Source organism: Dendrobium catenatum, unplaced genomic scaffold, assembly GCF_001605985.2.
Source record: "Dendrobium catenatum unplaced genomic scaffold, ASM160598v2 fragScaff_scaffold_157, whole genome shotgun sequence".
Classification (NCBI taxonomy): Eukaryota; Viridiplantae; Streptophyta; class Magnoliopsida; order Asparagales; family Orchidaceae; genus Dendrobium; species Dendrobium catenatum.
The window spans coordinates 914,629-936,980 of record NW_021318619.1 but is presented as its reverse complement, the minus strand read 5'-3'; the positions used below and the strand labels follow the sequence as shown (position 1 = coordinate 936,980).

At 37.9% G+C, this 22,352-nt stretch overlaps 1 protein-coding gene across 3 annotated transcripts in view; it reads left to right on the top strand.

The window, feature by feature from the left end:
* Positions 1-22,352, top strand: part of LOC110099472 (RGS domain-containing serine/threonine-protein kinase A) — a 61,021-nt gene that overhangs the window by 31,889 nt on the left and 6,780 nt on the right. For all 3 annotated transcript variants that reach the window (XM_020826631.2, XM_020826632.2, XM_028692818.1), the window contains one exon: positions 6,879-6,957. In XM_020826631.2, the coding sequence (XP_020682290.1) occupies positions 6,879-6,957 (79 nt within the window). The remainder of the gene's footprint in view (positions 1-6,878; positions 6,958-22,352) is intronic.

Sequence of the window (22,352 nt, the reverse complement as noted above, 5' to 3'; positions counted from 1 at the left end):
CTGACAATCACAACAAATCTCGTGGAATAGCATCATAGCTATTTATCATGTGCGAAGCATATTTATTTCCCATTAGTAAACTTTGTGATATCTGCTGTACATAATCTATTCCATGATGTGGTTCTTATAGACTGTTTGTAAGGACTTGTACTTATATAAAGTTTGTTTGTAACTATAGTGTGGGACAGGTTTCATTTTTATCATTCAAGCTATTCAGTTGTATTATCTTGCTATTTAAGACTTTGTATTTAGAATTGTTGGTTTAAACGTCTCTGTCAGAATTATTTTTCTTTATAATTTTATTATTTATGGACAACGAACATAGTGTATACACTTAGCAACTCATTTCTTTTTTAGGTAAACTACACGCAGTTCCCTAAGATGCTACTTCACTTTGGTGCACTTTCTTAAAAACAGTACATTGAGGTCTCTGAGGTTGAATTGTGTTGTATTTAGGTTATTTTTGTGATTATTCTCAAAACATTCTTTTGTTGTCTAAAATAACCTTAAGTCGTAAGCTTATCTTCTGGGCCCTCTTATGGCCAACGTAATGCTTCCAGCATGACAATCCTCTATCTGCATCTGTGCTTCATCTTCCTTGGAGGTCATCCTCACAAGTTCCTCTAAATTGGAGAGTTAATCTCGAGAAGTGATCAATAATTGATGTTACAAATATTGATTCTATAGATACTCCCGTGATTCTTTACCTTATGAGTTTTCCTAGCTTGGATTTTTGTTAAGTTTACTTGGTTATGATGTTTTTTTTTTTTTTAAAAAAAAAATCTTTTTGATGATTTGGTTTTGTAATTGAATGCATTGATTTTTTTATTTAATATTTTGGGTTCTTTTTCTTAATTTTGCATTTTCATTTTTCTTTGGGGAAGCATTCCTGGTAGTTTATTGGTGTTTCATTCTTCTTTGGGACTGGATGGAAATGGTTGTCTCATCTAGTTGCATTAGCTGTGATTGGGCTTGTGAATGTATACAAATAGAGTTGGTTTTTACAAGCCCTCATGGATACTTAGGTTTTAGGGTTCAACCAACCAACTCACAATTATCGACGATAAATAAAATGTTAACGAATAGGTTGGTTTACATTTAAGTAGCTAGTAAGTAGCATTTCTTTCAATGTAGCCAGGACCTAAAAGAGGTAGTTGTTGAGTTGTTAAAGGCCGGTTTGGAATTCCAAGAGACAAACATTAAACAAGCATAAAAAGCATAAAACTATATTAATTAAAAGATAATAAATGAACTAAAATGTTAGCTCATAATGAGCTAACCCTTAGTTCAATAAATGAACTAAAGTTCAGCTCATAAATGAACTAAAAGTTTAGCTCAAATATGAAAAACTAATAGACTCAAGGGAAGCCAAAATATGATTTATTTTGGACTAGGGTTGACCCCCCCTTTGTCTACATCAGTAAAGCAAAGACATTGTTGTAGACACATCTTCAGCAATTTTTGAAGGCATTTTTTGGAACTGAATTTAGAAAGCATTATGAAATGCTGCCAAATTATATATACGACTTGCATATCAAACAAGGGCATGCATTTTATTAAATCAAAGAATAAGGAAACACATGATTAGTTGATGCATGAGTAGGAGAAAGGAGCTATAGGCTTGACACTGCTTTGATATTAGGACTAGGGCAGATCAAGTAACAAATAATTTGATTGAATGTTTCAATAGCTGGATCAAGCATGACAGGGAAAACTGTAGTATAACCTTAGTAGTAGGGAATTTGAAGTTGAAGTTAATAGGGAGTTCTAATCATATGAGAAGAAAGCTTTGAAGTGGCAAGTGCCTTTAACTCCTTCAGCATGGTTGAGGTTGAAGTAAAAAAAAAAGGTTGAGGTTGAAGAAAAATGAAAGGGATGCAATGTGCATGAGAGTTTTGCTTAAAAGTGATACAAAGTATCAAGTTATTGACAAGGATCATACTTTTGTTGTTTAACTATCAGGTGAGAGGCAAGGTTGTGAATGGAATGTATTAGAACAAAAGTGGTTTCCCTTGCAAACATGCCTTGTTTTTTATAGGACATAGTTGGGATGACCAAATAAACATTGTAATGCATACTTCAATAAGGAAGCCTAATTAAGTGCTTATGTATACAATGTCACGACCCAACCTGAATGCCCAAATTAAGGAGGCGGAATAAACACTCGGACGGTTAATTAAAAATTTTGCTCGCTAAGATTACTATTATAAACTATTTCCAATAGACTGAAAGAGCCACTAAAATCTCAAATGCATTTTTTATAAATAAAATACTATAAATATTTCTCTTAGAATGTCGCTCCTCGGATACACGTTCTCTCATCTTCCAGTCATTTAAATTATTCAGATGATACTTGTGTATATTTATAAATATAAGTGTAAATCATAAAACAAATCAGTGAGCACGTCATGCTTCTAAATTATAGTAATACAAGACATTTGAAAAAGATTCATGTTTGCTTTAAAATATAATGTAACTTCATTTAATAATATTTAAAATTTTAAATGACCATCAATCATATCTTTATGCATATATGTAATACTCATATCCTGCAGAATATTTTCTATAACTAATATTGCCGTCATAGGAAACACCGTCTAAATAATACTAAAGGTATTTTCATTTCCATTTTTTTTCATAACCTTTTTCATTTCATGACTGTCAGTACATCGAGTCCCTAGTCAGAACTATAAGAGGGTGTACTACATTTATCAACATGCACATTCAAGTATTTTTATCTAGTCATTTTATTCATATATCATTCATTCACTTTATATAGTAATGTGAAACATAACATACTAATTATCGTTTATTCTAAGATGATCAATTATTGAAAATATGACAAAGATAAATCTTGGGTTACCTTACAACAATAACTAAACAAGTATGTGTTAATATACTTCTTTGCAATTAAAAAAAATAAAATTAAATCATTACTATAAATTAAAAAACATGAGTTTTTACCCAAATTCAAGCAGCTAGCTTTTGCTCATTTAGTCCTTACTCAGTCTCCAATAGTTTGATACATGTAATCACTTGAATAAGATATATTTGTTATCTTAATTATAAATCTATAAACTAGTTTCATAATATTAGGCTATTGTGCATGCCTAACTCACTCTCACTCTCTATTTTATAAAATTTTCATTAATTCAAAATTTTCTATTTAAATATTTAAATTATTTCTAAAATTTATTTCCTTACAAATAAAAAAAAATGCCTATCAATTTATGTAAATTTTTCAATCTCTTTATATATATATATATATATATGTAATTTCTTTATTATATTAGCTTAAATTCCTCCCATAAATTACAAAATTTAGAATTTTAAGTAATCATTAATTTAAGTGAAGCTCTATATATGTCCAATTTAAAAATATTTAATTAAATTCACTAATCTTTTTTATCCTAATTTACATTTATACATAAACTTTATCATTTAAAAATATTAAAAAAATAAAACAAAATTTCTTATCTGCGCCCTAGCCGCTGACACATGCAGTTGCCCACTTGATAGCTCACCTATAAGCGCTTGTTGCCTGCTCATGCTTTCTCCCTTGCTGCCACAAGTCGTAGGTCACACAATTCTTCTCCCCATCTTCTCTCGCATTTGGGTTCATCCATTTCACTTCAATCTCCTTCTCTTTCTCTCTTGATCTCTCTATTTTCTGTCTCTCATGATTTAAAGGTGCGATCTCACCTTTTGTCTTCCTTAAGTCCATGCGACGAAAGTTTCCTTCAAAACTCCAGACGAAGCAATCGATGCATGCTTTTCGTTGACACCGGGTAATTGATTCGGCATCTCGTAATGGACCCAACAGTACCGATCTTTGTCAACGGTTGGTCCTTCGTCTTCTTGAAATGAACTCCTTGCCTCTCCATTTCGCAACTTATCATGTTCTGGCCATGGTCCCTTCACGACCTAGGCGATGAAACAAACTCCTTCGATGCGTTCAATTCGGGATATTACGTGCAATATATATGATATGCTACATTAAGAAGCTTGGCACATGAATAGCGAAAAAAAATCACAGCTCTTGGTTTTAGGAGATGTTCTATTAGGCCACTTACGAGCAGATCAGAGGAGAATTAGTAGTTGGGAAAGATGATTCTTAACAATTAGGCACAATGAGATGCAACAATTATGATCATCTAGGAAAAAACAAAAAAAGGCTTTTCATGATGCTCTAGTTGGTAGCATGAAAAAGACTCGGATTAAGGTTCTTAGAGTATGAGTTTTCATGTGTATATAGGTTATCTTTAGTGTTTCTCATTGTCTTTGTTTTGCACCAACATAGTTAAAAAAAGGAGGGAGTGAATCTTCCAATTTAATCATTTATTGACCACCACCTTAGCTCTAGACATACGAGGTGTAGCTAGCCAAGGAGCATCATCTCAGGAGAGGTTGCCAAGCCCGATGACACGGCATCAATCACCAAAGGAATTGGCTCGGAAGAAGTTTCATTCTTTAAAATTTAAATGTTTCATGCTTATTGTTTGAAGAGAGCAAAATCCATAAATAGTTGACTTCTTTGGATTATAATGTGTATGTTAAAGGTAATGTTGAATGTTTTAGGTTCAATAGGTTAGTAATGCAAACCTAAGATGACATGCTTAAAGAAACATACAAAAGATAATAGTTTATAGCTTCCTAACGCTTGTTTTTGGCAATATTAGTCTCTTATGATATAAAACCAATATAATACAGCTATTTAATTCCTAATGATGATATAAAAGTTGCTAAAATTTAAAATTTTACAAGAAATTTTGGAATAAATATAATATTCCGTGGTGATTAAGATTTACACTAGGAAAAGAAAATTGACACGTAACAAACTTGGCAACATCTCAATTACGCACATGAACAAATCACAAATTTAGATAAAAAGTTGAAGGACAAAAGATAAATGCCATAAATTTGAAGATTCATGCCTGGCATTGGTATAATGAAAGCATATCCCAGAAATTATAACCAAGACATGAAAAATGCTCAAATAATCCATGTGCAACAACACAAGTATTGTGAGAAAACAGAAGTATTATTCGATCATTCATTGAAAATTGCATGTCTCACAAGAAATTTATTTGTAATCCAAAAGACACAAAAGTAGTAATTTCTTAGAATCCTTCAAGATTTGGCCTAAATCTATATGTTTCAATAAAACAACTTCAAAGTTGCATAATCTAATCTTTCTTTTCATGCCTAGGTCACCAGCCATCCATCCTGGATTTTTGTTATTGTAGCATATTTCATTATCATAATAGGAAGGGAATAAAGAATGCCATAGGAAGGATAGCCAAAGAGGAAAAAATTGCATAAGACAACTCTATGGCTTAAGCAAATGAAGTTATCATGGAAGGAAATTTCCAACTTTGTTGTCTAAGTTATCATTTAGAGGACGACTAGTGGTTCCATGCAATCTATCTAGTAATATAAAGATGACGCATGCTCTATGGCAACCATAAGAGATAAACAAGTATTGGAAATTAAATTATATGTTATGAAACTTGAATTGAAACAGCCTGTAATAGCAAATAAAACTTTCAATGTAATTAAAATATTAGATTACACATCTTGTTCTCATACACAATAACATCAAAGGCATGTTTACATTGAAATAAGATAGAAATTGATAAAAAGATGATTACCGACAACTAAAATAATATCATCATATAAGATTTGCATTTTCAATGAATATGGACTTTCAAATTAGTCCATAATGTTGTGTGTCTTACAAAGTAATTCATGAATCATTGCAAGCGTGTTTCTCATGCCAGTGTAAAAGATGCTTTTGATATCCAACATCTATTGCAAATGCAATTTCATCATTTAGAATGGTTACATGCACAATATTAGTATCTTTTTAGTTGTGCTTGTTGACCTTCAGAAGTGCGTTGGCCCCATCTGCTCGAATTCCCATTGAATCCACTCTGTTTCACAATGTGTTGGCTTGAGCTTGATCAGTTTCTATTTGGGGTGGCTAGTTGCGCCCGGGCTTGCCTCAGTTCATTCAAGACCAGCTCAAATCATTTAAGTTCAGCTCAATCATTTGAAGCAAGCACAATTCCATTCGAGTTCAATTTATTTTCTTGAACTAGAAACCAACTTGTTAGAATAATTATCCCATTCTAACCAAATCTAGCATTACTCCATCCTAACTAAACTTAATTATCTAATTGCTTTAGCATCATGCAAATTTATTTAAGTATTACTTAATTTTGCTTGAAGACCAACCCTCAAGATGAAGAATCTCTTCCTTGATGATGCTAGTGTCCATAAGGTTGCGGACCTCATGCTCTTTGCCTTTGTTGACCATGTGTATGCTCTAACGGCCTGCTCTGCACCACTTGAAGTATTTCAGCCATCGTCACGCTAAAGACCATTTGTAAGAAGGCCATAATGATGCAAAGGCTGATCTTTGGTCTTGTGGAATCATCCTCTTCTTTCTTCTCTCCGAATTCCTCCTCAATTTGGCATCAATTGTATTTGCTTGTTGTAGTTAAGGTCATAAAATTGTGATATCTTTGTTATCATAAATAAAAATAGAGGAAAATAGTTTATGATAGTCATCTTAGTATTTTTTTGTTTTGTTTTTAATTTTCATTTGATGATAATCATTGAAAAGGATTCAGTACATTAATTCAGTTACACAAGGATCGTCATCTGAAACAACTATTTTATATTTACATTCAACTAAGAATGAAGATTTTTTATCTTCTTTCTCTGATGAAATGTTTACACTCAAGTCCTAAATTAGTAACGAATAATTGGAATTTTCCATCACTTCCAGATATGCTATTTTTCATGCATATTATTAATAGAAAATATTTAATTGCAAATTTGTTATTAATTTGATGTTTTTTTATCTTTGGTAGTGGGAGTTTATTTCGATTACTTCAAAGAAATGCAGCCAAGCTTGATTGGAGAAGGCGAGCACATATGGCTTTGGATATTGTAAGTTTTGTATTTGGATTTTAAACATGTTGGATAAAATGTTATCTTTTGTGCTTAATTCAAAATAGAAATGAATGATTTCCATTTGATTATTTTTCTTTAAAAAACATATGCTGTTTATGTGTAAAAATCCTTCCTTTACAGGCTTTATTTATGTGCATTTTGAAGAATTTAAACTTGGATCTGTTTTATGATAGAATGAAGCAACTCGAGTCAACCCAAATGTAAATTAAGTATTGATGAAGATAGTTGTCATGTAATTTTTTCTTTTTTCAAGTTTGGGTTGATTTAGTTGATTGGATTTTGGTGTAGAAGATTTAGCTGGGAGCCTACTCATTATCGCAGATCACTCATATCATTAGCAATCTATACATGAAATTCAATAAATCTCTGAACTAGTTCTAGAAAAAATAATTGAATGAGCGCATACATTGTGGTGGAATGATGAACATTTATAGTCATCATATGCCCGGGCTTCAATCTTAACACTTTAAAGGGCTTTTGTTAGACATCACCAAACAATACAAGGGATACTATAGTGACACATCATTGAAATTTATTACATGAATAAAGGTTGTTTTGTTAATCCATTTCTATAATGTTCATTAGGACTTAATGTTGATCCCTATGTACATATTGCATCAAATACTGACAATATAATGTAGATTTTGGAAAGAAAAGCTGCAAGTAATTGAACAAAGAGCTAGGACTAGACAGTTTGACACATCTAAGACAATAACCGGGCGACACCATAGGGAGTTGGACCAAGGGTTTGGGTTTCCATCCAAAAGCAAAAAAAAATGTTGAATGGTGGGTTGATGGGAAATACTTGAGTTCGCAAGCAACCCTAAGGTAATACTTGAGTTCACAAGCAATCCTAACCCAAATCGATAAGCCAACAACAGAGAAACAGCTGTTTGCAGCAGGAAAAGAGCAAAAATCTGCTGTTTACAACAGGAAATCAGCACAATCTAGGAAAATATGAGAGAAAAACTCAATGCAAGACTTGTATTCCACTAGACGATGAAATGAAATAGCAAAGATACAATCTTTCTTCAATCCGAGAGGAAGAACAACTCTCCAAATCTCCGGCAACGCCAAGAGCCCAAAGCAAAAGAACCCTAGATCTCAAATTGCAATCAAATTTAAGATAATTCTAATTCCCTCCTATTCCCCTAATTAATATGAAAGGAGAATTACAACTTACCTAATCAACCCTACATTCAAATCTTCCCCTCAAAAAATTGTATTAAATTCATCATGGGGTCCACAGGATTACCGCCCCCCACTCACTGTTTCTTCCGCCGAACAAATACCTGTACCGGTCTAGTCGGCCTCTCCTGGGCCGGCGTGAGAGCAGCAGGCGTAACATTACTCCCCTCCTCCCCTCCCAAAAACTCACCTTGTCCTCAAGGTGAAAATAAGAAAAATGCTTTTTCACTCTGTCAAATGGTTCTCAAGTAGCATCAAAATCAGGCAGATCCTTCCATCGAATCAGTACTTCCTTATTGCCCTCTTTATCAGATCTTACTTCTATAAGCTCCAGGGGTTCTAAAATCACTTCCAACTCCTCCGTCATTGATGCTGGTAACTCTGCACTAACTGCATGCTCTCCTTGCGCTCTCCTCAGCTGTGACACATGGAACACCGGGTGTATGGTAGCGGAGGCGGGTAACTTTAGACGATAGGCCACAACGCCAATCTTCCCCAAGATCTCATAGGGACCGAAATACCTCGGCGCCAGTTTCTCATTCCGCCTATTAGCCACTGATTTATGTCTGTAGGGCCTTAGCTTCAAGAACACCTTCTCCCCCACTTCAAACTGCATGTCCCTCCTATGTGAATCCGCCTGTCTCTTCATAATTTGTTCTGTCCTCTGCAGATGTTTCTTCAACTCTTCTAGCACCTTATCCCTTTCCTCCAAATACTGCTCCACAGATGACACTGGTGTGCTTCCCTTCCCATAGTGCACTAGGTGTGGGGGGTCTCTGCCATACATCAACTTGAAAGGCGTCATTTGAAAAGCAGAATGGTACGAGGTATTATACTAATACTCGGCCCAAGCCACTTCGCCCACTTCCGCGGTGTTTCAGATGCAAAACACCTCAAATATGTTTCCAAGCTCCGGTTTACCACCTTCATTTGTCCGTCAGTCTATGGATGATAGGCAGTACTTCTCTTGAGAATCGTGCCCTGCATTCTGAAAAGCTCCTTCTAAAACTGGCTAAGGAACACCTTGTCCCTGTCAGACACAATCGACTCAAGAACCCCATGCAATCTCACTACTTCCCTGATAAATGTTGCCGCTACTGATACGGCGTTGTACGAATGTCATAAGAGAATAAAATGAGCATACTTGCTAAGTCGGTCCACCACTGCCTGTGAATCCTTCTGAGCGAGGGAGGCCGTCAATGAAGTCCATAGATACTTCCTCCCACACTTTGTTTGGAAGTGCTAATGGTTGAAGTAGCTCTCCTGGAGCCATCGCCATATATTTATTTCTCTGACATACCTCACACCTTGCTACCATCTCTTCCACATCCTTATACATCCTCTTCCAATAAAGCTCCGTTGCCAGCCTTTTGTATGTCTTCTGTACTCCTGAATGCCTCCTAACAGCACTACCGTGAAATTCCTGTAGTAAGGAATGTATGCTGATGTTCGTGGCATCACGAACCTCCCCAGATGTAACAACTTCTCCCCCTCCAAATAGTACCCCGAATGGCTACTAATATCCTTCCTCAAGTCTTCCTTGATTTTCTTTAGCTCCTCGCTCTGCAGGCTTTCTTCTTTGATGCCCCCCCCCCCACAAGTTAACCATCAGTGGTACTGATACTGCAAACTCTTGAAGTTCCCCAACACATCTGGATAAGGCGTCGACCGCCTTATTTTCCACCCCTGGTCGGTACTGGATCTGAAAATCATAGCCCAAAAGCTTTGATAGCCACCTCTGATGTTCTTCGGTCACCATCCGTTGTTCTAACAATTATTTCAAACTTCTCTGGTCTGTACGAACAATGAAGTGCCTCCCCAAAAGATAAGGGCGCCACTTCTGAATGTCTTGGACGATGGCCTTCAACTCTCTCTTATATATTGACTTCAATCGAGCCCTGGTCGATAGCACCTGACTGAAATAGGCTACAGGCTTGTGATCCTGCATCAAAACTGCTCCCAAGGCCCAAGCCATACCCTGATGCATCAGTCTCCACTATAAAGTTCTGGCTGAAATCTGGAAGAGCTAACACTGGCACCGTCGTCATGGCTTTCTTTAACCTCTCAAAAGCCTGGTTTGTCGCCTCTCCCCACAAGAAATTGTCCTTCTTTAGTTGCTCAGTCAAAGGCCACGCGATTTAACTGTACCCCTTCCCAAACCTCCTATAATAACCAGTCAGACCTAGGAAACCTCTCAACTCCCTTATATTCTTAGGCCTTGGCCAGTTCTGCATGGCCTCAATCATGGACTGGTCGGCTGCCACTCCCTCTTGAGACATCATGTGTCCCAAATATTCCACCACAACTGGGCAAAACGGCACTTCTTTAAATTAGCTTTCAGCTGATGCTCCTGTAGGATCTTCAGAACTTCCTTCAGGTACTGTAACTGCTCCTCCTCAGTTTGGTTGTACACCAAAATGTCATTAAAAAAATAGCACAAACTTCCTGAGATGCTACTTGAACACTCTGTTCATCAAAGACTGAAAGGTAGCAGGGGCGTTAGTGAGCCCGAAAGGCATCACCAGGAACTCGTAATGCCCCTCATGCGTCCTGAAAGCCGTCTTCTGAATATCCTCATCTTTCATTCTGATTTGGTGGTAGCCTGACTTCAGGTCCATCTTAGAAAACACTATTGCTCCGTGCAACTCATCTTGCAACTCGTCAATCACCGAAATAGGGAACTTATCTAGTATTGTCTCCTTGTTCAAAGCCCTGTAATCCACGCAAAACCTCCAACTCCCATCCTTCTTCTTGACTAGTAGGACGGGGCTAGAGAAAGGACTCACGTTGGGTCTGACTATTCCTGTCGCCAACATCTCCCTGATCAGATTCTAAATTTCATCTTTTTGAATATGAGGGTATCGGTATGGTTGAACATTAATTGGTGACACCCCGTCCTTCAGAAGGATTGCATGCTCCTGCTCTCTGGGTGGTGGTAAGCCCTGAGGTGGTTGGAACACCTTCCTGAACTGTTGTATGAGCGGTTGCACCACTAGTGGAATGTCTCCCTCACCCCTCACACTCACCCTTTCCAAGCGCTGTAGCTCCACCAGATATCCACCTCCCACCTCCTGTATGGATTTGATCATGGACTTGAGAGATACCCCAGCCTTGGTCAGGCCAGCATCACCCTGAATCGTCCTCCTTCTCCCATCACCAGTTCCATCCTTAGTGTCCCCCAATTAATCTTGGTCTCCCCCAATGTTTGTAGCCACTTCATCCCTAGGATGACGTTAGTACTCTCCAATTCCAAGGGAAGGAAGTCCTCCCTCACCTGGATCCCCTGAATCTTCAGCACTACCCCTCTGCAAACTCCTTTATCCATTTCCACCTTTCCCGTGCCCATCATCACCCCATAGCCTCTCGTATCCTCTAACTCCATCCCCATCAACTCAACAATCTGGGTGGAAATGAAATTTTGGGTTGCCCTATTGTCAATCAACACCACTACCTCTCGGTCAGCTATCTCTCCTTTCATTTTCATAGTGTGACTCAGAGTGAATCCCACTACACAGTTCAGAGAGACTTCTGTCACATCCATGTGCAACTTCTTCTCCTCTTCAGATCTGCTCCCACGTCCCTCCTCGTCTTCATAGATAAGGAGAACTTGAAGAGTTTGGTACTTACACATAGGTTCCGGCATGTACTTCTCATCACATCTGAAGCAGAACCCCTTCGCCCTCTTATCCTGCATCTCCTTTTCTATTAACTTTTTGAATTGTCCCCCATCCCCCCTCCAGTTTTCTCCTTCGGTGCTTCCTACATACCCCCTGGCGCTGCCCCTTTTGATGGTAAGAATGTGGTAGTCATCTTGTACGATCCCCTAAATAGTTCCCTCGAGCTCCTCTTTCTGATTTCTTCTGATCTTCCACCAACTGCGCCAGCTCCATAGCCTTCCCTAGGTTCCTCTGCTCCAGCACCCTGACTGCTATTCGGATCTCCGGTTTTAGCCCCTTCATGAAGTTCCCTTCCAAGGCTGACTCTGAAATGTGATCCAATCTGCTAGCCAAGTACTCGAACTTGTCCCGGTAGTCTGCCACGGTCCCCTCCTGATTAAAAGCAAATAATTGCTCATAGAAGTCTCCTCGCCCATTAGCTCAGAAACGCTTCAATAAGCAATCTTTGAACTCTCTCCAGTTCCGAATGGGATCCCTCCTATCACGCCACTGATACCAGACCAAGGCTTTTCCTTCCAAACACAATCCCGCCGCCGTCAGCTTCTTTTCCTCTGTCAACCCGTTGACAGCGAAGTAACGCTCCACCTTGTAGATCCAGCCATAGCTGTCTTCACCCTCAAAGACAGACATCTTCAGCTTCGTCACCCGTGGGTCTCCCCCGTGTCCCCTGAATCCTCCATAACCTCTCGAAGAGGAGGTGCTCCCCAACTGTCACGTCTTTCCTCCGGTGGTTATACCCGAACCCTTCATCATATTCCCCTCTTCTCCCTTCAAAATCAACACCCTGGCGATGGAATTCTTCCATTCTCCCGATGAAATCAGCACCGCGCTGGTCATTTCTCAAACTCATCTCCTCTCTAGAAAGTGGCTCTAGAGGTGGCATGTCGTCCTCCCCCTCAATGACCTCCACTTCCGGATTTCTCCTCCCCCTAAACGGGTTTGAATTTTCTCCTACACCATGGCCTCTGGTGGTCTCTCTTGCTTCCGATGTCGCGGGATTTGTTTTCAATTCCAACAGTTTCTTCAACATTTCTTCCATCACCGCGAATTTCCCCTCTATCATTTCATTATTTGAGGTGATTTGAGTTTGAAAGTTAAAGAACTTTCCCTTCAAATCTGATTTTAGTTGACCGATCTCGCTTTCCAAGACCTTTACCTTCTTCCCGGCCATCTATCTTCCCAGAAATCACGAAGATCTTCTGGTGAAAAAATCCCGCTGAAATTTCAGGATTTTGCCGACGGTCCCAAATAGATGCTCTGATACCAATTTGATAGGAAATACTTGAGTTCACAAGTAACCCTAAGGTAATACTTGAGTTTGCAAGCAATCCTAACCCAAATCGATAAGCAAACAGCCGAGAAACGGCTGTTTGCAGCAGGAAAACAGCAAAAATCTGCTGTTTACAGCAGGAAATCAGCACAATCCAGGGAAATCTGAGAGAAAAACTCAATGCAAGACTTGTATTCTACAAGACGATGAAATAAAATAGCAAAGATACAATCGTTCTTCAATCCGAGAGGAAGAACAATTCTCCAAATCTCCGGCAACGCCAAGAGCCCAAAGCAAAAGAATTCTAGATCTCAAATTGCAATTAAATTCAAGATAATCCTAATTCCCTCCTATTCCCGTAATTAACATGAAAGGAGAATTACAACTTACCTAATCAACCCTTACATTCTAATCTTTCCCCCAAAAAATTGCATTAAACCCATCATGGGGCTCACAGGATTACCACCTCTCTCTCCCTGTTTCTTCCGCCGAACAAATACCTGGACCGGTCCAGCCGGCCTCTCCTGGGCCGGTGTGAGAGCAGCAGGCGTAACATGGGTCTGTTAGTATGCTGACTTGAACAAGGTCTCAATAATGATGCATTGAGTTGGCGGCATTGATGAGTGGTGTTGAGCAACACGATCTCTTGATATTGAAATCGACAAGTAATTTTGACTACAACCTGAGAAAATATATATACATCAACAATTTGATGCTTGTGATATTGCATAATACTTGCTAGCTTGGGAATTTTCTAACCTCCTAAATACAGTCGGTAAAGCCCTCATCTATCAGGGTTTATGAGTGGTTTTTGGCATGGACATCCTAAGGATATTCTATGGGGATGGCTGACCTTTCTCTCTTGGTTAGAATGTAAGTGAAGGGCTGATGCTATCAAATATTATGTATTTTTATTTATAACATTAGTATGTTTTTATATTCTTTTCTTTTTTTTAGCTATCCAATAATGGGAAAGCATCCAATGAACATGGTAGGTTGTGCGTGGGGCTTGGTAGACCTTTGGTTTGCTGGCTCGAGTGGTCCTTGGCTGCTGCTGGTTCACTGGTTGGCTTATGGTCCACGGTTTTGGAGCCTATGGTGATGTGTGGAGAAGGATGGAGTTGAGCTCATTTTCTTAGTTGCTAGCTCATTAATGATGAGCTGAAGTTTAGTAGCTCATTAATATTCTAAAGGTAAGCTCATAAGTTGGATTCAATTTTTGGAGTGGACTTGTCCCTTCTCCTTCCTTTTTCTTCTTTAAAATATTCCCTTGTCTCTTGGGAATCCGTGGCTGTGTTTGGGCTTCCTGTGCTTGATGAATTCCGTGCCATTACTCCTTGGTTTTCCGACTGGCTGCTGATTTTCCGAGCTGGGGGGCCTTTCCGTGTCTTTTGGCGCCTCGGTTATGTGCGGGCCTCTTTGGTTATGTAGCTGCCTCTTCGGTTCTTTGACTGGGTTGTTTTTCCATGAAAAGCAAGGGGGAAATCCGTGGTTTATGATGCTTGGGTTCTTGTGGAAATTTATTAAAGTGGCCGTTGGCATTCTCCTTTCTTATCTATAAATATGAGATGTTTTGTGAAGTAGTAGTTGAATATTGTGAGCAATTTTGCTATTGACATGCGGGTTATTGGAAAAGCTTGCGAGCTTGTTTCATTCTCCTTCTCTTCCCTCTTTGGAAATCTTGCGAGCACTTTCCACCCTTCGTCTTGGCTTCTAACCTCTTTCGTCTCTCCGCAAGTTCCACTCCATCTGTATCTTTCTTCTTGAGCTTTGGCGGTGTTTGTTGGTTGACTTGGGAGCATTTGTTGGAAGAATTGGACTATCTTGCAGTGGTGGACCATCGGTTTGCTAGCCCTATGCACTTATCTTATTTAGCCTACATTTCGATTCATGTGAGGAACCCGCTCTGATGGGTGTCTGAAGATAGCGTTGTTTTTATTTTCTTTGTTTCTTTGAAGTCTTTTCGTGTTTTCTTTGTTGGAATTTGAATGTCATGGATGATTGCTACTATTTGAATAGAGTCTGGTTGAGTTCTATCCATTGTTCTCTTTGTTTCAGTTTTCTTACTAGTGTGTTTACATCAACTTGGTATCAGAGCAAGTTCGTATTTTTTTGGTTAGTAGGAGTCTTTCTCTTTTTTGTTTAATAAATGGCTAATGATCAAGGGGATTGACAACAAATGATGCAACAATTGAATAATTTGCAACAACAAATCAACACAGTAGCCAAAGCAATTGCTAATCTAAATGTCAATCAAGCTAATGTTAATCCTAGTGTTCAATCTTCTGAAAGTGAGGAGGAAGAGCCTAGAAATCAAAATAGGCGACAAAGAAATTGGGATTACGGAATAAAAATTGATGTCCATAATTTTGAAGAAAAATTACAACCTGAACAATTCATTGAATGGGTAGAGAAAATGGATCAATTTTTTGAATGGAAAGAAATTCCGGATAATCGAAAAGTCAAATTCGCTAGTTTAAAGCTAATGGGGCATGCATTAACTTGGTGGAAAAACTTACAAAACAACAGAGTAAGGCGAGGCAAAGAAAAAATTCAAACTTGGGATATGATGAAAGAAAAGATGAAAGGAAAATTTCTACCTTCTGATCATTCAAGAACCATCTTTCAGGAATTTAACAATTTGCGTCAAGGTAATCAAACTATGGAAGAATACAGTGAAAACTTTTATAAATTGCAAGCTAGAAATGATTTGGATGAGTCTGAAGAGAAAACTATAACAAGATATCTCAATGGGTTAAAATGGACAATTCAGAATCAACTAAACTTGCATCATGTCATTAAGTTAGATGAAGCTTATCGCATGTTCTTGAAAATTGAAAAACAACATTTGTGGGGAAGCAACAAAATAATTGAAACATATAAGCGATGACTAATTAGTGGGACTAAACTTCAATCTCAAACTTCTGCGGGAACTTCGAGTGTGAAAGTTAAAGCTGTTGAAAATCAAAATCAGGAAAAGGGTAAAGGGGTAGCAGGATCTAAACCTACTGAACAATCTAAACTGATTGGGCCTTGTTACAAATGTGGTCTATATGGTCATTTGTCAGCTATTTGCAGAAAAAATAATACTCCACATAGTAATTTTATAGAAGATGAAAAAGAAATAGAAGAAGAGGAAGAGAATGAAACAAAATCTGAAAATGAAGCTGAATTAGAGAAATTTGATTTGGAGGGTGATGAATGAGAACCATTGTTAGTAATTCGACAAGTTTTAACTGTTCAAACTGAAAAGGAAGATAAGTGGCTTAGAAGAAACATCTTTAGGACTACCTGCACTGTTGAAGGGAAAATTTGTACCTTAATGATTGATAGTGGAAGTTCAGAAAATTTTGTGTCACAACACATGGTGAAAAGCTTAAATTGAAAACGAAACCTCTTGTTAAGTCATACAAAATATCTTGGTTTAAAGAGGGGAGTGAGGTTCCTATAACAAAACAATGCACTGTGAACTTAACAATTGGGGGAACTTACAAAGATCAAATAGTCTGTGATGTTGTACCTCTTGAAGTCTGTCATATCCTTTTAGGTCATCTGTGGCAGTATGATCATAAAACAGTCCATGATGGAGAAAAGAACACCTATACTTTGATTAAAGATAACAAGTAGTTCACTCTTTTTCCACAAAGAAACATTCCTGATCCAGCAACAAAGAACAAAAAGTCTGCGAAATCTTCCACCCCTGAATTGCTTCTGAACACAAGTGAGTTAACAAAGTCTGATGTGATATATTTGGTTCTTGGAAAAGAAACTGATTTAACTCTTGAAATTCCTAAAGAAATACAACCGTTGAATTTTCTAATTTAATACTTAATGAATTACCAACTGGTTAACCCCCAATGAGAAACATTTAACATCATATTGATTTAATTCCTGGAGGTACATTGCCTGACCGTTCACATTACAGAATGAGTCCAAATGAACATCAAGAACTTTTTAAGCAAGTGCTGAACTATTGGAAAAATGTTTAATCTAAGAAAATCTGAGTCCTTGTGCTATACCTGCTTTGCTTACTCCTAAAAAAGATGGAACCTGGAGAATGTGTGTGGATAGCCAAGCCATAAATAAGATAACCATCAAATACAAATTTCCAATTCCTAGGTTGGATGACATGCTTGATATGCTAAGTGGTGCCAAGTTTTTTTCTAAAATTGATTTGAAAAGTATGTATCATCAGATAAGAATTAGACCGGGGGATGAATGGAAAATTGCTTTTAAAACAAAAGAGGGATTATATGAATGACTTGTTATGCCTTTTGGTTTGTCTAATGCTCCGAGTACTTTTATGCGAACAATGAATCATGTTTTGCGATCTTTTATTGGAAAGTTTGTGGTTGTATATTTTGATGATATTATGATTTACAACATCCGTCCATCTGAACATCTTTTTCATGTCGAGCAAATTCTGAATACTTTGAGAGAACAAAAACTGTACATCAATTTAAAGAAATGTTCTTTTATGACTTCGAGTTTGACATTCTTGCGTTACATTGTGTCTGCTAAGGGAATCAAAGTAGATCCTGTGAAAATTGAGGCAAGAAAAAGCTGGCCTGTTCCTAAAAATATCAGTGAGGTAGTAGGATTTCATGGGTTAGTGTCTTTTTATCGTCAATTCGTTAAAAACTTCAGTTCTGTAATTGTTCATATCACTGATTGTTTAAAAAATGAAATATTTAAATGGACCCCTGAGGCTGAAACTACTTTTCAACTGATCAAAGTCAAAATGAGTCAAACTCCAATTCTTAGCCTGCAAAATTTTGAAAAAGTTTTTGAAGTTGATTGTGTGCTTCACATGTTGGTATTAGTGCTGTTTTGAGTTAGGAAGGAAAGCCTATTGCATATTTTAGTGAAAAATTAAATGATGTTCTATCTCGATATTCTACATATGACTTGGAATTTTATGCCATTGTTCAAGCTTTGAAATTCTGGAGATGCTATTTGGTTCAACGAGAATTTATTTTGAATACTGATCATGAGGCTTTACGGTTTTTTGGTTCACAAAAGAATCTGAATAAAGACATGCTAAATGAGTTTATTTTTTGCAAGAATACTCTTTTTATATCAAACATAAAACTGGGATTTTAAATAAGGTTGCTGATGCTTTAAGTCGAAGGTCTCACTTGTTGATAACTTTTTTCCAAATGTTACCTCTTTTGAGTTTTTGAAAGATACTTATGCAAGTGATTCTGATTTTAAAAATATTTGGGATACTTGTTTTACTTCTGGAATTGATCCTTCTGCTCAGTTTGTTATACATCAAGGTTTTTTGTTTAAGGGAACTAGACTTTGCATATCTAAAAGTTCTTTAAGAGAACAACTTGTGAAAGAATTGCATAGTGGAGGTTTGGAAGGATATTTTGGGCAGGGAAAAACAATTGATTTAGTTGAAGAAAAATATTTTTGGTCTCATATGAGAAAAGACATTGTTAAACTGGTTAAAAAATGTACGGTATGTCAGGCTTTTAAAAGAACTGTACAAAATTCTGGTTTGTATACTCCTCTGCATATTCCAAACAAACCTTGCGAGGATATTTCTATGGATTTCATTTTGGGTTTGCCGGTTACTTTTAAAAAATTTGACTCTGTTTTTGTGGTTGTGGATCGATTTAGTAAAATGACACATTTTATTCCATGTAAGAAAACTTCTGATGCTTCTTTCATCGCTTATTTGTTTTTCAAAGAAATTGTTCGCCTGCATGGTATTCCTCGTACTTTTACTTTTGATCGTGACATTAGATTTTTGAGTCATTTTTGGAGAACTCTGTGGGCAAAACTTGGAATTACTCTTCAATTTAGTAGTGCCTATCATCCTCAAATTGACGGGCAAACTGAAGTAGTCAATAGAAGCTTGGGAAATTTGTTAAGATGCATTGCTGGAGAAAAACCGTCTCAATGGGATTTAGTGTTACCTCAGGCTGAGTTTGCTTACAATAATTCTGTTAATCGATCCATTGACAAAACTCCATTTAAAATTATTTATGAGCAACCCATTGCTTACATTTTAGATAGAAACTCCTTATCCTTACCTAAAAAAACTAGTGCCGAAGCTTTTGAAACATTTGACCACATAAAGACTATCCAACAACAGGTTCTTGAAAAACTCCAAAAAACTAATGCTAAGTACAAGTCTACTGCTGATAAACATCGAAAAGAAGTGAATTTCAATGTGGGTGACTTGGTTATGGCTTACTTTCGTCACCAACGATTTCCTGTTGGTACTTTTAAAAAGTTAAGCAGAAAGAAATTTGGCCCTTTTCGTGTGCTTCGAAAATTAGGCACTAATGCCTATTTACTGGACCTACCAAATATTGTTGACACTTCTCCTGTTTTTAATATTTTTGACTTGTCTTTGTATGAAGGAAATTCTGATGATTCTGTAGACATTGAAACTTTACTACTCTCTGCTCCTTTGGCAAAGTCTGAAGATCAAATTGAAGATGTTGTTGATATAAAAGTCACTAAAATAAGACATGGGGAACACAAGAGGTTCTTGGTCAAATGGAGCAATCGATCATTGACTGATTGCACCTGGATTGATGCTGCTGATCTAAAAAATCGAAATTTGAAGCTTTATGAAAGAGTTGCTGAAACGTTCTCATCAGGAGATGAGAATTTTCCACCGGGGGGGAACTGATGCTATCAAATATTATGTATTTTTATTTATAACATTAGTATGTTTTTATATTCTTTTCTTTTTTTTAGCTATCCAATAATGGGAAAGCATCCAATGAACATGGTAGGTTGTGCGTGGGGCTTGGTAGACCTTTGGTTTGCTGGATCGATTGGTCCTTGGCTGCTGGTTCACGGGTTGGCTTATGGTCCACGGTTTTGGGGCCTATGGTGATGTGTGGAGAAGGTTGGAGTTGAGCTCATTTTCTTAGTTGCTAGCTCATTAATGATGAGCTGAAGTTTAGTAGCTCATTAATATTCTAAAGGTAAGCTCATAAGTTGGATTCAATTTTTTGAGTGGACTTGTCCCTTCTCCTTCCATTTTCTTCTTTAAAATATTCCCTTGTCTCTTGGGAATCTGTGGCTGTGTTTGGGCTTCCTATGTTGGATGAATTCCGTGCCATTACTCCTTGGTTTTTCGACTGGCAGCTGGTTTTCCGAGCTGGGGGCCTTTCTGTGTCTTTTGGCGCCTCGGTTCTGTGCAGGCCTCTTTGGTTCTGTGGCTGCCTCTTCGGTTCTTTGACTGGGCTGTTTTTTCCGTGAAAAGCAAGGGGGAAATCTGTGACTTATGATGCTTGGGTTCTTGTGGAAATTTATTAAAGTGGCTGTTGACATTCTCATTTCTTACCTATAAATATGAGATGTTTTGTGAAGGAGTAGTTGAATATTGTGAGCAATTTTGCTATTGACCTGCGGGTTATTGGAAAATCTTGCGAGCTTGTTCCATTCTCCTTCTCTTCCCTCTTTGGAAATCTTACGAGCTCTTTCCACCCTTCGTCTTGGCTTCTAATCTCTTTCGTCTCTCGGCAAGTTCCACTCCATCTGTATCCTTCTTCATGAGCTTTGGTGGTGTTTGTTGGAAGAATTGGACTATCTTGCAGTGGTGTACCATCGGTTTGCTAGCCCTATGCACTTATCTTATTTAGCCTACATTTCGATGCATATGAGGAACACGCTCTGACGGTTGTCTGAGGATAGCGTTGTTTTTATTTTCTTTGTTTCTTTGAAGGCTCTTCGTGTTTTCTTTGTCGGAATTTGAATGTCATAGATGATTGCTACTATTTGAATAGAGTCTGGTTGAGTTCTATCCATTGTTCTCTTTGTTTCAGTTTTCTTACTAGTGTGTTTACATCAAGGGCTCTCAGGTGAGAGCTTGGCTAAGGTTTGAAAGTGGTTATTGCAAATTCATTTTGAGAGGAAAGCAAAGAGGAGACATGACATTATACTTGTCGCATGAACCTGAGGATGTAATGAGACAAAAGGTTTTGTTCCTTTTTGACGTAACCCTCATGAACATGTAGTGCCAAAGGAGAAGTTAGTAGTCCTCCAAAGAACATCAGATATTGGAGGTAGACCTGTCAATATTGGACCCGACCCAAACTCGACCCAGAATTTTCGGGTTTGGGTTGACCCGAAGCGGGTCGGGTTCGGGTTGACCCGACGGGTTGCCGGGTCAACCCGAAAACCCGTTTAATTTAAAAAATTTGGATTCTTGCCCGCTGCCCCCGCCCGTGCTTCCCTCGCCCGCGCTGCTGCCCCGCGTCCGCTTCCCCCGCCAGCGCTGCTGCCCCGCGTCTGCTGCATCTGCCGGCTGCCGCTGCACGCTGTTGGCCTGCCGCTGCTGTCCCCGCCTGCGCTTTCCCTCGTCGCCTCGCGTGCTGGAACTCAAAAAATCAAACCAACGCGGGTCGGGTCGGGTTGACCCGAACCCGAAGCGGGTCATGTCCGGAAAATTGACCCGTTTGCAAAAACGGGTCGGGTTGACCCAAACCCGAATAGTGCCGGGTTAGTTTCGGGTTCGGCCCGAACCTGACCCGTGACCCGAAATTGACAGGTCTAATTGGAGGCAATGGAAAGGAAGGATGGGTAGAGAATAAGAGAGATAAAAAATAAATATTAATGATAAGAGCCAGCATATTTTAAACATGACTATTGATAGTATCGGAAATAATATTTTTGAAATTCCTCAACAAAAGTAGAATGTCTGTTAAAAGAATTAGACAAAAATGGAGTGTCAAAAAAATTATTGTAAGATGTGCATTTTGTTTGACATTTAATAGACGGAAAAGTTTTTCATAAAGATATTCCTAGCTTTTTGTCGTGTTCCCATTATCTCATTGCTTCTTAGCTATATATAATACTTTATAAATCTAAACTTAGCATATTCATCAGTCCCATATGTTGGGAATTAGACGTGTTCTCATTCAAATTATAGAAAGAGATTAAAACAGAAAGAAGATAAACACACTAAACATAAAAAGAACTTCGTACATATTTGCTAAATTGTGATTGCATTCTCTAGCTACTGTTTCAGATTTTATTTTGATAAAGATGGTTGACTTTTACAGATAAATACGCAATCCTAATCTTTAACATATCAAACATAATGATGATGCCCCCTTTTTAATGAAAATATAGGGCAATTGAAAACTACATTGAAATCACAAAAATACTCCTAGTAAAATAACACACGACTATTCGATAAATTGGGAAATAGATCGATCTATGTACAAAGTTTCTTCGTAAGGAATTAATTATATTTCACAGCA